We start from the raw sequence: 17,621 nt of genomic DNA, 5'->3' as shown, positions 1-17,621 counted from the left end.
GCCTCTCCCCAGGGGCTCCCCCCAGGGCCTCCCCCTCATGGTTCTCACGGAACAAGGGAACTGGTTGCCAACTACCTCCCACGGGAGGGAACCCACAGGAGGTAGGTCTGCCTCCTCAGGCCCAGGACCCCCTCACCGTCCGCCCCCCAGGGTCCAGATGGGCACCTGGCCCTCAGTAGCCACTGGACAAAGGAACCACCAAGTTCATTCCCACCCCCAGGCCTCAGGTCTCTCAGGGGGAAGGTCTTCATGCCTCCTCCACGTGGCTGAGGCCCAGCACCCAGGAAGTGTTGGGAAAGGACACGGCACCCTCCAACCAGGGGCCTGGAGCAAACCCAGGCTCAGAAACGTGGGTCCTCCCTGCGGAAGCCCCCCGCCTCCCTGGCCCAGTTCAAAAGCCACCTCCCGCAGGAAGCCCTCCTGGATCTCACCAGGCCCTTCTCAGAGCAGGTTCAGGTCCCCAACACACTGCCTGGACCAGGTCTCGTCCTTCCTGGGGCCCCTCTCCTGCTGGGCCTGGTGACAGGAAGGTGTGGAGGGACCGGGCCTCGCCTCCGACCCTCCAGACACCAGGAGCTCGAGTCTGTAAAGTCCTTGCTGGAAGCCGCACAGGCCAGGAGCTCAGAGTGGCCGGACCACAGCGAGGCGGCCAGCCACGCCCGCCCCAGGCCCCAGCGGCCCCAGGAGCAGGATGTAGCCTGGAGGCAGAGGGCCGGGTCGCCCGAGGGCTGGTGGCTGGTTGTGGAAGGGCCCCTCTGGAGCTCAGAGCTCCCCTGGAGGATGTCGGTGACCCACCCCCACCACCCTCCGGCCCCCCATGGGTCTGGACAAGGCCACTTGGGAAGGACAGTCCCTGCAGCAAATAACCAGAATGAGGTCCCTGCAGCAGTCACTGGGACAGGCACTGGGCTCAGATGGGCCCACGTGATACCCTACAATCACCTCTGGGGGAGGCACACTGCACTCCCATTTTTCAGAGAAGGAGCTAAGCACAGAGAGGTGAGGTGACTCACCCACGGTCCCACAGCCCATAAGAGGCGGGGCTGAGATTCGAACTCAGGCAGTTTGGTGCTGAAGCCACGTTCTGAATCTACGCGGAATCAACTTAGAAGACAAGCGGCTTTGTGGGTAGGGTGGGGTTGTAAACCCCAGGCCAAGAGATCCAGTCCTGACTCCTGCCAGGCCCGAGCCTCCTCTCACCCCCCGGGCCCCACCCCACCCAGCCCTCCAGAGACCCTCCTGGAAGACCCCCCAGATCTTCCTGCCCAGCCAGACTGTCAGGGCCTGGGCTCCCCGTTTCTCCTTGTCCTTGGTGGTGAGAAGGTCACATCCCTGGGGGCCCATGAGGCCTTGTCTGGGACCCCACAGGCCACGGGAGGGCCTCCAGCCTCCAGCCCCAGAGGGGCACCATGTGGCATCAGGCAGGGCCGTCCAGGGCTGCCCAGGTCACTGTGTCCACAGCAGCTGTCCCACACACAATGCCCATGAGCCTAGGTGACCCTTGGCCACCCTGCCTGGGAGTTCCAGGAAGCCTTCCTGGTGACACCACACTTGAAAACATGTGGTCTCCCCCCCCCCCGTGGAGACCACCTGCCTCACCATCTGCCCACCTGCAGAGCAGACGCCAGTCAATCCTCACAGGGCCCAGGGCGGATTCTGGAGCCTTTAGTCAGGATCACAGAGACTGCTCCGAAACAGTCTTACCTTCACCATCAGCACCATTGTCAGCATCATCACCATCATCGTCACCACCATCGTTACCATCACCACATCACCACCATCACCACCATCATCACATCACCACCATCACCATCATCACCACCATCATCACATCACCACCATCATCACATCACCACCATCATCACCATCATCATCATCATCACCATCACCATCATCACCATCACCATCATCACCATCACCACCATCACCATCATCACCATCACCATCATCACATCACCACCATCATCACCATCACCATCATCACCATCACCACCATCACCATCATCACCATCATCACCACCATCACCATCATCACCATCACCATCATCACATCACCACCATCATCACCATCACCATCATCACCATCACCATCACCATCATCACCATCATCATCATCACCATCATCAACATCGTTACCATCACCATCATCATCACCATCACCACCATCACCACCATCACCATCATCACCATCACCATCATCACATCACCACCATCATCACCATCATCATCATCATCACCATCACCATCATCACCATCACCATCATCACCATCACCACCATCACCATCATCACCATCACCATCATCACCATCATCACCATCACCATCATCAACATCGTTACCATCACCATCATCATCACCATCACCATCATCATCACCACCATCATCACATCACCACCATCACCACCATTGTCACCATCATCACCATCACCATCATCATCACCATCACCATCATCACCATCACCATCATCACCATCACCATCATCACCATCACCACCATCACCATCATCACCATCACCATCATCACCATCATCACCATCACCATCATCAACATCGTTACCATCACCATCATCATCACCACCATCATCACATCACCACCATCACCACCATTGTCACCATCATCACCATCACCATCACCACCATCACCATCATCACCACCATCACCATCACCATCACCACCATCACCACCATCATCATCATCATCATCACCATCACCACCATCACCATCATCACCATCACCATCACCACCATCATCACATCACCACCATCACCACCATCACCATCATCACTATCATCATCACTACCATCACCATCATCACCATCATCATCTCCACCATCACCATCATCACCATCACCACCATCACCATCACCATCATCACCATCACCACCATCACCACCATTGTCACCATCATCACCATCATCATCACCACCATCACCATCATCACCATCACCATCATCACCATCACCACCATCATCACATCACCACCATCACCATCACCACCACCATCATCATCATCATCACCATCACCACCATCACCATCATCACCATCACCATCACCACCATCATCACATCACCACCATCACCACCATCACCATCACCATCATCACCATCACCATCACCATCATCACCATCACCACCATCATCATCATCATCATCACCATCATCACCATCATCATCACCACCATCACCATCATCACCATCATCATCACCACCATCATCACCATCACCATCACCATCATCACCATCACCATCACCATCATCACCATCATCACCATCATCATCACCACCATCATCACATCACCACCATCATCACCATCATCACCATCACCACCATCATCACCATCATCATCACCATCATCACCACCACCATCATTATCACCACCATCACCATCACCATCATCACCATCACCATCACCACCATCACCATCACCACCATCACCATCACCACCATCATCATCATCACCATCACCATCACCACCATCACCATCATCACCACCATCATCATCACCATCACCATCACCACCATCATCACATCACCACCATCACCACCATTGTCACCATCATCACCATCACCATCATCACCATCACCACCATCACCATCACCACCATCACCATCATCACCATCACCACCATCACCATCATCACCATCACCATCACCACCATCACCATCATCACCATCACCATCACCACCATCACCATCACCACCATCATCATCATCATCACCACCACCATCATCACTATCACCGTCGTCCCCAGCATCACCAGCACCATCACCACTTGACCGTCTGCACCTGGACAATGACTATGGTTCCCACCTCACCAGCTCCATCGTCACCATGACAACCATCGCCATCCCATCACCAGGGTTTCGGTGAACACACCGACCATCACACAGGTCGGTCAGGACCGTCTCTCACCTTGACCACCACCTGGCCAGGTGAGCTCAGAGCGGAGCCCTGATCACTGTCCCCAGGCAGAGTCAGAGCCCACATGGGCTGGTTTTGTAAACAGCTGCCCTCCCTGCGCAGTACACCAGGCTTCTGGCCACCAGGAGACCTGGGGAGAAAGACTCCAGGGCTGTGCGCCCGCGGTTGAAAGCAGGCCTCTGGAGACAGACTGCTTGGGCTTCATCCAGTCTGCCTCTTCCTAGCTATGTGACCTCGGGCAAGGCCCCTACCCTCTCTGTGCCTCAGTTTCCCTGTTTATGAAGTGGAGATGATAGCAACATGCTGTCCCGTGAGACAATATATAGCACACAGGGTAGAGCTGATGTCACCCTTCCAGGTTACATGTGGGGAAAACGAGGCCCAAGGGTGGCAGGAACCTACACCTAGGGTCACACGGGATGAAGGGAAGAGATTCAGAGCTCTCTGCGGCTCCCACCCCCACGTCCCGGCTCTCAGCCTCAGCTCTGGACTCCCAGCACCCTGAGGCCGGGGTGGCCGGGCGCACTCACCACGGGGAGCCGTAGATCCGGAAGCCCCGCACGGTGACCTCGGCATCCTGCAGGTAGATGCAGTTGGTCAGCAGCGACTGCACGTTCTCATAGTTCTCGGGCTTCAGCTTGGACACGGACGGGAAGTAGTAGAAGTCCTGTTTGATGAGGTCGGCCATGAACTCCTGGTCGAAGGTGAGCTCGTGGTTGCCGGCCACCACCACCTTGTACTCGTAGGGCAGGCTGCCTGCGGGGGACACAGCCACACGCTGGAGGCAGGGAGGCTGGGGAGCTGCCAGAGCCCCCACCACGGGTCCCCGACCATGGGTCCCCAAAAGAAGGGCATTCGCCCCAGCGCTGTCCCCAGGGCCCTGTCTGCCAGGCCTCAGCTAGCCGTCAGCCCGAGACCCGGTGAGCGCTGGGCAGCTCCCCTGGCCTCTGAGCGGAGGACGCCCGGCCTCGTCCTGGGGACTGCTCTGCCTCCGTGTCTCGGCTCCCACTGGAAGGTGACGGTAACCTGTGCTCTAGCCCCAGCTGTCACCAGCTTCCCCCGCCCAGACTCCCACCCCCTGGAGTCCTGGGTCCCGGCCTCCACGTCCCAGCAAGACCCAACCCAGTTCAACCTCCGGACACGCCCAGGGACAGGTACAGGCCTGCCTGTCCCCAACGAGGCCTCTGACTCCAGACCAAGACGAAACGTCCCTGAAGACCACGCCTTCAACTAGCAGCGGAGCCCGCTCTGCCCTGGGCAGAGCCCTGGGCGGCTCTCCAGGGGTGCTTCCCGGTCCTCCTCTGAGGCCCCCAAGCAGGGGAGCGCAGCCTCGGGGTGCCTGGGCCGTGGACAGCCCCCACCAGGCTGGCCCCGACAGCCCAGCTCCCCCAGGCCCGTAGCCTCGGGAGGCACCCCGAGCCACCTGCCCCACCTGGGCCCTCACCGCCCCGGCCTCGTGGCTGGGTTCCCACCGGCGTGGAGGGGTGGAGGGAGCGGCAGACCTGGGCTTGGATAAAAGTGAAGCGGATGGTGACGGGAGGTCCAGCTCCTCCCCGGGGGGGGGGGGGGGGCAGGCAAGGGCGTGAGGGCAGGGAGGGCAGGATCCCAGACCCTCTCACCCAGAGGTGACCTGCAGTTGGACAGAACACTTGGACGACTCTGGTTCTGGTAGGGACACCACGCTTCACTGCCACATCTGTCCCCGTGACCAAGGCCCTTCTGTCCCCAACACTCCTGTCTCCAATGCTTCAGTATCAACGAGAGGCCAGACCTGCCCCAGAAGGTTCCCAGAGTGTACACATGAACCCCACCACATGCCAGGCACTGGCCAGGCTCTGGCTCTTCACTGCGTTGTGGATAGGAAGCGGAGGTCGGAGGCTGGAGCGGTGGTGGAGGCTGGGAGGCTGGAGGGGTGGTAGAGGCTCGGAGGCTGGAGCTGTGGTGGAGGCACAGGGAGGAGCAGCAGCTGCCCTCTGAGGTGCTGCTGAGCCCTGAGCGCTTCCTCCCGCTCAGCCCATCCTGAGCCCCGAGGGCTGGCTCCCTCCTGGAGGAGCAGGGCCCACAGAATGCTGGGGGGGGGGGTGTCTCCGGCCCCTCAGGAAGGCCACCTGAGCCGCTGCAGAGCCACACTTCACAGCGTGTCCTCTGCATTCCTGGGCAGCTGTGACCTCCACAAAACCCGCTGATCTGAGTTCAGTCCCGACTCCCTCTCAACTGGGAAGTCACTTAACCTCTCTGAACACAGAGGTCCTCTGCCATACGGTGGGTGTGCTGGTGACCCCCCAGGCTAAGGACCTCCCCTGGCCCCCAGGACCCCCGGTGTCTCCCCTGAGGCTCCCTTCACCCACCCCCTCCTGGGGGAACCCAGCAGTCCAGGGGCCCTAGAGGCTCTGCTGCCCTTGACCGGGAACACACGGTCACACTGCTCGGTCACACAGCTCTCTGCCATGTGACCGTCCCTCGAGAACAGATCCCCGGAGCCTCCGCTCTGATTCCTGGGGACGGTCAGTCCCCCTGGAGACTGAGCCCCGGTCCAGTGCCTGACCCAAAGACAAGCAGTGAGACGTGGCCAGTGTCAGTGTCCTAGGAAGAAGCCCAGGAAGGGCAGGCGAGGCTTCCTGCCCCGGGCCACGGCCACTGCTGGTCTCTATGGCAACAAAACGGAAGAGTCCAGAAGCCAGTTACGAACTTCACACCCGCCCAGTTGGGACCCGGAAATCTGTCCAGCCACGTGGCCGAGAGCCAGGGGACTCAGCTGCTGGAGACATCCTGATGCCCAGCCTGGCCCCCCGGGTGGGTCAGTGGGTGGGCAGGGGACAAGAGGCAAGCGGCTGCAAAACAGGCAGAGGCCACTGTACACTCACTGACCGTCACCCCAGACTTCTCAGCAGATCGATGCTCATCATCCCTGGGAGGCCGTGAGGAGGGGACGGGCCACGGGCTCCTGGGTCCCAGACCCAGCTCTGCCACTGCCGCTTGGCCACCTTGGCCCCGGGCTTTGGTTCCTCTGTAACTGGGAGCAGTGGTGCCCGCCCACGGGGCACCTCTGGTGATGGAGAAGACGCCGAGCGGAATTGCACACACCTTCATGGTTAGCACGGCCTGAGCGTGACGGGGCCAGAAGCCCCGGGCCAGACCTGCCTGGACACATTCTGTTGGCCACAATGTCCGCTTGGTAACTGAATTTGTCGCCAGCATTAAAACTTTGAGAGATTCCCAATAAAACCTCATTCTGTTTGTCTAAAATCAAATAAATAAAATTCGACATTGGGCGATGCTGGCCATTCGGGGAGTACCGCATCCGCCACCCCCAGCCTTAGACGGATGCAAACGTCCAGTTGGCCCCAGACCTCACCTGTCCCTACTACCCACACCGAGTCTGTTGAACTCACTTCAAAGTGCTGCCCCCCGCCAGTGGGTTTCTGGCCCCTGCCACAGTCCCCGGAGACAGGAGGGGACAGAACTGGCCCAGGGTGCTTCCCAGCGGGAAGGGGGACGGGCCATCCTCGCTCCTGCTTGTCAGGGCCACTGTCCTCAGCTGCAGAGTGGACGCAGTAGAATAGCCAGGCAGGTTTTGAGGGGAGGAGGTCTCCGGCCTCCAGCAGGCCGGCTGCCCCACGACAGGCCCCGCTGCCTGAGCCCACGCAGCCCGTCCCTCCCCTCCAGCGGCCACCTCGTGGAGCTTCACAGTGGTGCTTCTGGTGGCTTCATTCACCAGCTGGGACCTGCTGGGGACAGTGGGTGACGCAGACACGCCCGTTCCCATGCCATGGAGCTCTCCTGCTGGGGGTGCAGCCGGCTGCTCAGCACCCGGCCAGGCCCAAGGACAGTGGCCAGAGGCCAGGAAACCCGCCCGGGCCCATGAGGTGCAGTGGCGCAGTGTGACACTGGACATGGGTCCAGCTCCCCCACACCTCGGGGTCAGCGACTGGGACTCCTTGGAGGCCACCAGACCACAGAGTCAGCCTGGGGACACACTGCGGCCAGGAGGCAGGAGTAGCCCTGGCTGGGGTGGACGGAGGAGCCGCCACCCACTGCCTCCAGCTGCTCCACCAGGTTCCACCTCACATCACCCATCCAGCCCCCCCCACCCCGAGCACAGCCCCACGGGGGGGCTGGAGCCCCACTAATGTACTTATATCACATCTCTGACTGGGGGTGTTACTTGAGCAATTAGCAGATTACTCCAACTCACGGCTCCATTTATTCCTGCAGCTCCTGGCTCCTAGGGCTGGGGTGTGCGGGCAGTTGTCAGGTCCCCAGCTCCTCCCGCCTCGGAAGCGGGGAAGGAGGCTTCCCCAACCACCAAGAGGAAAGGGCGGGGGACCAGGCCAGGCAGGGTGGGGACATTCACCAAGCCAGGCACCAGCAGGAGCTGAGATTTCCTGGGGGACCGCATCAAACCCTGCCTGGTCTCTCCAACAAGGTGGACACCGAGGCTTGGAGGCACGGGGACGTCCGTCCAACAGGAACACGGAAGCCTCCGGCACCAGCTCCCTGAGCTGAGACTAGCCACAAGTCCATCTGTCTGTCTGGGATTCACTCGAACTTGGCAACTCACCACCTACTCGTGACCTCTGCAGACACTCAAGGATTACTGTCCCCATTTTACACCTTGGGAAAGTTGCCTAAGGTCACATGAATCAATAACAAAGTGATCGGCAGTCACAAAGGGTGATGGTCATTGGACAGACCCTGTGGCAGCATCTGAGGTGCCCTCTGAACCATCATGCCACCCTGTTTCTCAGTGGAAGGAAGGATGGATGGATAGGAGGGTGGCTAGGTGGCTGGGTGGATGGACGGGTGGGTGGCTAGATGGGTGGGTGGGTGAGTAAGTGGATGGATAGGTGGGTGGAAGGATGGGTGGGTAGCTGGGTGGCTGGGTGGGTGGCTGGGTGGGTGGGTAGGTGGCTAGATGGATGAATGGGTGGGTAGGTATCGATGGGTAGGTGGATGGATGGGTGGCTGGCTGGGTGACTGGGTGGGTGGCTGGCTGGCTGGCTGGGTGGCTGGGTGACTGGGTGGGTGGCTGGCTGGCTGGCTGGGTGGCTGGCTGTGTGGCTGGGTGGCTGGGTGGGTGGCTAGGTGGCTGGGTGGCTGGATAAGTGGGTGGCTGGGTAGCTGGGTGGGTGGCAGGATGGCTGAGTGGCTAGGTAAGTGGTGCCCAGATGGCTGGGTGGGTGGCTGGGTGGCTGGGTGGCTGGGTAGCTGGGTGGGTGGCCAGGTGGGTGGCTGGGTGGCTGGGTGGGTGGATGGATGGCTGGGTGGGTGGCTGGATGGTTAGGTAGGTGGCTGGATGGCTGGGTGGGTGGATGGATGGCTGGGTCGGTGGCTGGGTCGGTGGCTGGGTGGGTGACTGGATGGCTAGGTGGGTGGCTGTGTAGCTGGGTGGCTGGGTGGGTGGGTGGCTGGCTGGCTAGGTGGCTGGCTGTGTGGCTGGGTGGCTGGGTGGATGGACGGGTGGGTGGCTAGATGGGTGGGTGGGTGAGTAAGTGGATGGATAGGTGGGTGGAAGGATGGGTGGGTAGCTGGGTGGCTGGGTGGGTGGCTGAGTGGGTGGGTAGGTGGCTAGATGGATGAATGGGTGGGTAGGTATCGATGGGTAGGTGGATGGATGGGTGGCTGGCTGGGTGGCTGGGTGACTGGGTGGGTGGGTGGCTGGCTGGCTAGGTGGCTGGCTGTGTGGCTGGGTGGCTGGGTGGGTGGCTAGGTGGCTGGGTGGCTGGGTAAGTGGGTGGCTGGGTGGCTGGGTGGGTGGCAGGATGGCTGAGTGGCTAGGTAAGTGGTGCCCAGATGGCTGGGTGGGTGGCTGGGTGGCTGGGTAGATGGGTGGGTGGCCAGGTGGGTGGCTGGGTGGCTGGGTGGGTGGCTGGGTGGCTGGGTGGGTGGATGGATGGCTGGGTGGGTGACTGGATGGCTAGGTGGGTGGCTGGATGGCTGGGTGGCTGGGTGGCTGGGTGGCTGGGTGGGTGGCTGGGTGGCTGGGTGGGTGGCAGGATGGCTGGGTGGGTATGTGGGTACATTTATCAATCTACCCACCCTGAGTCAACCCCCACAGCCTCCTCTATCCAACTGGCCTCTGTCTCCCTAGATTCCTCCCTTTTCTGCAAATTCTTTCTCGCTGCCCCTGGTACGGTGTGGTCTTCAGACTCACCTCCTTGTCCACAGCCCTGATTGTTCCCTCGGGGTCGTCTTGATGGGGCCTGCTCCCTTGCAGGTGGCCGTGAGGTGAATGGCCCTCCCCTGCTCTCAGCTGCTCCCTCTGTGACCACGGCCTGTGGCGGCCCTGGTCTCCAGCACTCCTGACCTGAGAGGGACCACCACTGCGGCCTGTCCTGCTCAGCCTCGCCGTCCCCCTGGCCACGGGGCCCGCACACCAAAGACACTGATGCCATTCCCTGGGCCCTTGGCTGTGCTGTCCCACCCCTGGGGCAGCAGACAGCAGGTGACACCCAGGGGAACCTGCTGGTGCCCAGATGAGAGGTGCTGAGTGCCCGCCAGGAGCTGCTCTCTGGGTGGTGTGGGGTCCCACAGCATCATCCTGGAGACCAGAACCTGGAGACCACCCTGTGGACCACGCAGGGCAAGTGCAGGAAGCCACAAGAGGTGACCTGTCCGAGGGACCCGGCTGGGTTCAGGGACAGCAGCTCGAGGAGGGGGTGGCTGTGCCAACTCAGTGAGGCGGGCGGAGCAGATGGGCCCCATGCCCTTCTACCCACCTGACCTCACAGGCTCCAAGGACGCCAAGGCTCCACTAGCCTGACTCAGGGGCGCTCCCCGCTGGGCACTCACCTTCCTCCCTGAAGCTGGGCCTGGCCGCAGCCCTGGTCAGCTCTTCACAGCACTGGCTGGACACGAGCTTGTTCCAGGCCCTGGTCAAGACTCCACCGGGGCCTGACAGTGAATAGGACACAGTCTGGAGACCTAATCTATGCTACCTACTGGATAGAGGAGAAAAGGGAAGCTCAGAGAGGGGTAGAGAGTTGCCCGAGGTCACACAGTGAGACAGTGGAGACCTGGGACTCAAACCTGACCTCCTGACTCAGGGGCACCTGAACAATGGCCCCACCAGCCTCTGCTGGGAGAGACCCAGTGACTAGTAGTTGGGGACTAGAAGGAGATGAGGTCATTCAGGAAGAATGGGGCAGTGACCTGAGGGACAGGTAGACCCTGCAACGGGAGGCATCCCAAGTGGGCCTTGCTGGGCGGCTCGAGCGCTGATCTCCCAGCCTCTGACAGGCAGCAGGTCCTCGACCTCTAAACCCACCCAGCACCCCTTGCTTTTCGGAACTGGCGGACACGGCTGTACACTTGGGTTCCCCATGATGATGCCTGGATCATTGCCCAGAGCTTTCCTTTCTTCTCAGCCATATTCTTCAAAATCCTGCCATTTACCAGCCACGGGTTTCTTGGGGGTAAAGAGACCATTAATCAGCAGAGCTCCGGGGCAGGACAGCCCTGCTCTCTTAGCTCCTCATCTGCCCTAAACATCCAAGGAAATGTGCGCCCACTCCTAGATTCCTCAGGGCGGCCCACGTGGTTGGTGCGCAGGGCCCAAAGAAGGTCGCGGACAGAACTCTCTGCTGCTGTGCTCCTGAAAGGAATCTCTCTCCAAGAGGAAACCATTCTTCACTGCAAGTACCTCCCCAGCCCACTTCACAGGAAGTGCTGCCTCCAAGCTGCATAATCTGTGACATTCGGGAAGATAAGTGTGAGCCCGGCACCGTCTGTGGCATTCCCAGAGAGGCGTCTGAGCCCAGCAGGATGTTCCCGCGCTCTAACTGCAGTGACAATCAGGAAAATGCCCACTTACAGCTCCTTCCGCCCATCCCACCTCGCGGAACACAGGAGAGGGGGTGGAATAAAGAGCCGCGTGTGATCTCTGATTGCATCTTTAGCACGTCTTTGACAGTTCTGTGTTTAAACACTCGCCCGCATCTGGGAGGCAGGCCTCGGTATGGCACACGGTCCAGGACAGCCCAGAGCGGAGAAGCTCCCACAGTCGGCTGCAGACCACAGTGGGGTCCCTGCAGCTTGGACACGTGGACACCAGCACACGGCCAAGCACACACGGAGGACACTGGCCAGGGGTGCAGGGAGAAAGGGAAATCTGTGCACGACCCCAACAGGCGGGCAAGCAGTGGAGCAGGACACTGGGCCAGTGCCAGGCTGCGGCTCCGGAAGACGTGGCTGGGCTGGGCCGGCACAATTTGGGTTCTGCTGCCCTGCAGGGGCTCCCTGTGCTGAGCACCGTGACCAGCTTCTGGACACTCGGCAAGCAAGGTCACTGACCTGGCTGCACAGCCAGGTGGCCAGGGCCAGGTGTGGAGCCCAGGTCCCTCTCCACCTCCCACTGGCTGGGAGCCGTCGCTCCGGAGCCTCGGTGCCCTCATCTGTAAGATGGAATGCTCCAGGCTACTCCCAGGCTCCCCTGACGGCCAGCTGGGCAGACACTCCCAGGGCTGGGCTGTGCCCATGCCAAGACTTGTTTCAGGCACAGGGTCAGCTGTGCTCACAGTTCCCTACAGGCGGGAGGCACCCTGGGTGCGGGGCCACTCGGGGAGGTCAGGAGGCAGAGGGGAGGGGCGTGGTTTCCTAGGGAAGAGACAGGCCAGCAGGTGAACTGGCTTGGGCTGCTGTGTCTGAGCCACTCTGGTGGCCTCTGGGGCACAGGGTTATTGCTGACTGACACCCTGGGGTCATCAGGGCAGGTGGAGAGTAGCCCTCGCTGAGAGCCCATGAGGCGGTGGCTGGGGGCAGAGGCTGGGGACTGGTTGGTTTGCATGTCAAGACGCGTTCAAGGTGAGTGATTTGCCACCTCTCAGAACTGGCTGACCTGGCAGGGGCAGTCCCTCCAGGGTCAACGAGACCCCGAGGTGTCAAAGCGCTAGAGCACAGAAAAGACAAAGGCACACTGACCCTCCGCCATCAGCCGAGGTCTTGGCATTCCAGGGATGTTTGCAAAATCTAATGCTGAAATCTACAGGGAAGCCCAGGCCTGGGAGCAGGAGGAGAGTGAGGCTCAAAGGCTGGGCCACTGCCCAGGCCACACCTGCTCCCCGTGGGCCTCACCCAGCTGCAGCAGGCCCTGCGGCCCTCCCCAGCCCCTGCGGGAGATGCCTGGATCCAGCCCCCGACATCGGTGCCCATATTGAACAGGCAAACACGGTTTTTCTTCTGTTCCATCCTAATAGCCAAAATGTTTAACTTTCAAACATTTGCTTTTCCTGGGAAATGTTTAAAAACAGGGACATTCAGTCCTCATCATCTTCAACGGCTGTTTCCATTGCTGCCACCGAGCACAGATGACTTTAGGCTAAAAGGGACAGCTGAAAGTTTCCTGTTTTCCCCCAAAACACAAGACCGCCTGTAGGCAGAACTCCGTGGGGCCTCCTGGAAGTCCCGAGAAGGCAGAATGGACATGCCCAACGAAGTCCCTGGAAGGCCCCTGGTGGCCCCGGGAGGGCCTGGCTGGTAACCATGCGCCTCGTGCACTCAGAGCTTGAGGCTGCAGCGCCCCCTGTCTGCGCTTTGCCCTCCTCCCTACCAACCTTGGCCCTGGCCTGGGGCCTCCTGACATTGGCTTAGCTGCTCTGGGCTCTGGGCTCTGGGCTCCCCTCCTGCCCCTACTTTTTAGTCAACTCCACTGGCCCAAGTGTGGCCTCCTCCAAGATGCCTCCCGCGAGTATCCCTTCCTTGCCGCCCTGGCAGGGAGACGGGGCTCCTTCAGGGAATCAGTCCCTGGATTCCTCTCCCCACCCCCAGCACAAGGCAGGCGCTCGCCACGTGTCCCTGAATGCACAAGACAGTGTCCCCTGCAAAAGATGACAAGAGCTAGAGAGGACAAATGACCGGCAAAGGTCTCCTAAGCAGTGGGCCCCAGGGTGTCTGGGAAGGCCAATTGACTGGCAGCTGCCAAGGTTCAGGACATCAAGGCCCAGGCTGCGGAGCTGGCACTACCCAGCAACGGCCAGGGCAGTGGCACCTGGACTGGGAATCAGAGGTGGCTCTTCTCAGTCGGGAGGCAGGTGCTACCCCCGCACTGGGCACCCAGCGAAGGGCCTTTGCTCTCCCGAGGCCTCTTTCCCCCTCCACCCACTAAGAGGTAAATGAACACCCCAACCCTCAAGAGCCCCGTCAAGGGTCTGAGACCCTCCGTCTGATGGGGTCAGATGGAGGGACAAAAGTGAACTCCCACAGGACAGGACAGTGTGCGCCCGCGCTGGAGTTGTTGACATCCCCGATGTTAATTAAAAGCCTGGCCTCCCCGGGCAGAGGTCTGGGAGCTGAGATGAATGAGCAGAGAACTCTGGGACCAAAGTCCCAGGTGGGAGTGGGCAGCAGGGGCTGCCAGGCGCAGTCTGAGCTGTGACCAGAGCCCTGGGGGCACTGCATGTGAAGAGGGCTAGGGCCAGACAGGACCCTGCCCCCAAGTGCCCACTAGTGACCTTGCCCTCCATCACCACCCCCCAGCAAAGGAGGCACACTCTCAGGTGGGGGGAACGAGACTCCAAAGAGCCCCCTTTGTGGAGCATCAGACCTGAGGGGGGATGGGCGGTGAGGTCAGGGTGAACCTCAGAGGACTGAGTAAGAACACACACAGTGACCAGGAGGCCCCGCTCCCTCCCCACTCGCTCTCAAACCTGGAGCCGCTGCAGGACTGGGAAGTGGGACAAGCAGGCCCAGGAGAAAGTCCTGCAGGCACCCGAGGCTCCCCAAAGACACCGCCAGGTCCCGGTGTTGCATGCCCCTCCCACCCCACCCCACACACACACTCACACACTCTCACATTCACACACTCACACACTCACAAACTCACACATTCACATTCACACACTCATGCACTCACACACACACACACACAAAGTCACACACTCACACACTCACACATTCACACATTCACATTCACACACTCATGCACTCACACACACACACACACAAAGTCACACACACATTCATACACTCATGTACTCTCAACTCTCACACTGTCACACACATTCACACTCACACTCACACACACACACACTCATGCACACACTCTCACACATTTGCACTCTCACCTGCACTTACTCACATACTCTCACATTCTTATATACTCACACACTCTCACACACAGTACACACACACATTCACACTCTCTCACACTTGCATACTCACACACTTGCACACACTTGTGCACACTCTCTCACACACTTGCACTCTCTCACTTGTACTCACGCTCACACTCTCACATACACACTCACACACACACACACACATACCACTGATCAGCCGCTGTCAGAAGTCCAGTTCTTACACACACACACCCAGGTCAGCATGTCCCTGAGAAGGAACCCAAACTGCAAACAGAGGCAGAGGCCAGACCCAACAGAAGACAGGAAAGGGGGAGGAGGGGGCAGGAAAGGAGCCGTGGTAACTGACACCCTCGGGGAGATAAGAGAGGACACGGATCCGGAAAAGGCTGGCAGGGCACTTCTGCAGAGGGGAGAAAAACATCGAAGGGTTTTTTTAAATTTAGCTAAAGATGAGGAAGAGGAAGTTGGAGGAGTCTCCCGGGAACTAAAACAGACCATCAAGTGCAAAGCAGGTGAGTCAAACCAGAGGTCCAACAGCCGAGCACCACACCTATAAGCAGAAGTCAGAGGACGGGGAATGAAACTGAGCTAATGCCCTACAACAAAAGACAGAATTTACTTCGCTAAAAGGGTGGCCTGAGTGACCAGAAAAATGAATGAAAAAAGACCCTCGAGCAAGGCACTCTGTCCAGGAACACAACAGGTCACATATCAAGGACGAGGACTCCCAACCCAGGGGCCTCCTCCAATGTGACCCTGGAAGGTAAGAGATGACACAGCAATGCTTTCCAAATTCTAGGGGATGAATCGCAACCCACAATTCCACACCTGGACACCATCCATTGAGATCGAGGACAAAAGAGAGAATTTTCTTGACGTTGGAGTTGCCAAACGCGGAGATCTCCTGCTCTTCTCAGAAAGCTGCTGAGGATGCGTTCCACCAAGGCAGGGGTGAGCCTCGGCCAAGGAAGCCCTGGGTTCCAGAACCAGGGCCTCCAAGACAGACAGAAGGGACGGAAGGAAGGGACGGGAAATCTCTGGACGGCCTGGGACGGGCCTGGGACCCATCTCAGAAGGCGCAGGGCCCGAGGCCCCAGGAGGTGAGCCTCCAAGAGAAAGGGTTGACAGGTGACCTGGGCGTCTCACCCCACGGCCAAAGGGCATTTAAAGTTCCATAGGAGACTCGGGGTGAGCCCTGGCAGGTACACACAGGGACGAGCAAATCATCCCATGAATATTCAAGCAAAAACGGAGATAAGACTGTATTAGACAGGAGAAAGGACGCGCAGGCGTGGGGAGGCCGAGCCTCTGGATCTTCATTTTTCATTTTAAGAAATTTAAAAGCAATGTCTAAAGTGGAAAACAAACAAAACATCTCAACAGAAGCCAGTCCAAGAGCTGGGCCGGGCGGATGTCAGGGATGGGGGAGGGCAAGTCCAAGGGCAGGGCCTACCTCACCACAGCCTGGAGCCCCCGTGACACGCGTCACCTGAAGGCAAACAAAAGTTTAAATAAGTAAAAGGCCCAGGGGAGCCAGGTGCTCCTCATCCGCCTTCCCACTCGGCCCAGGGACAGCCATGTCCCTCAATGGCTCCGCTTGTTGTTCAAAACCTAGAACCAAAGCAAACTGTGTCCCGGTCACACTGACGGGGGACAGAAGCAGCAGGAGGCCCGAGGGCAGCTGCTGTGCCAGGGGAGGGTGTGAGGCTCGTGAGGGTGTGAGGCTGAGAGCCTCCAGCACGGGGCCCAGAGGCAGGGGCAGCTCGGCCGCTCCTCACCTGGGCAGGTGAGCAGCTGCCCACACCACCTGCCAAGAGTGAGACGCACCCCACACGCCAATTCCTAACCCCACGAAGAGGCAGCACCGTGTGGCCGGTGAGGCGGTCGGGCCTCGGGAGCTCACTCACATCTGGCAGGAAAGGAGGTGGGAGGCTGCGCCCAGATCCCACCAGAGCTGAAGCCCTTGGCTTCCTCCTCTCTCCACAGACACCTAGATATGGCAGAGCCTTGGGTCTTTCCACCAAACGGTCTTCAAAAGGAGAGCAGCGTGGCTTCCATCTGAGCCTTCCCGCTCGCTCCCGTGGTGCAGAGACCTGGAGCTGCTGTACCTGAGAGCAACCGAGACGCACTTCGAGAACGAAGGCGTGACCACCTTTGCCCACGCTCCTCCCTGGCAAAACGGTCAAGAGCGGCTGTGTTTAGGTTCTGGAAATTAACCAGAGGCTTATAACGGTCCAAAGAGCACAAAGACAGGAGGCTCTGCGGCCTCCTGACCTGCTCCACCCCAGCCTCCACCCTCCATCTCTGTAGCAGCCTCAGAGCCACAGGAGCTGGGGAACCAGCATCCTAGCAGCCACTGAGGTCAAAATGGGTTTGGGACACTCCAGGAAGTCCCGTCACTGAAGAACGGCCACTGTTTGACATGTGGTCCTGGGCTTGGGGACTGTTGACTGGATGCAGCACTCTCGGCGCACAGAGCCTGGCCACAGCAGCCGTCTAATGCCACAACCCCCAGGGTGCAATGCCACCGGGGGCAAAGAAAACGCCTTCCTAAGACACCAGAGGGTTAACTGTCCACAGGGGATCCTAAGGATCAGACCCTGATCCCTCACCCTGGCTGAC

The 17,621-nt window shown here is 59.6% G+C and overlaps 1 protein-coding gene across 1 annotated transcript in view; it reads right to left on the bottom strand.

Moving 5' to 3' along the window:
• MPPED1 (metallophosphoesterase domain containing 1) overlaps positions 1 to 17,621 on the bottom strand; it is a 64,837-nt gene that overhangs the window by 20,901 nt on the left and 26,315 nt on the right. The window contains exon 3 of the mRNA XM_081311452.1: positions 4,455 to 4,680. Coding sequence (XP_081167578.1) covers positions 4,455 to 4,680 — 226 coding nt within the window. The remainder of the gene's footprint in view (positions 1 to 4,454; positions 4,681 to 17,621) is intronic.

This window comes from Spermophilus citellus, assembly GCF_964194105.1.
Source record: "Spermophilus citellus genome assembly, chromosome: 10".
Taxonomy (NCBI): domain Eukaryota; kingdom Metazoa; phylum Chordata; class Mammalia; order Rodentia; family Sciuridae; genus Spermophilus; species Spermophilus citellus.
This window is presented reverse-complemented; position numbering and strand designations above follow the sequence as displayed.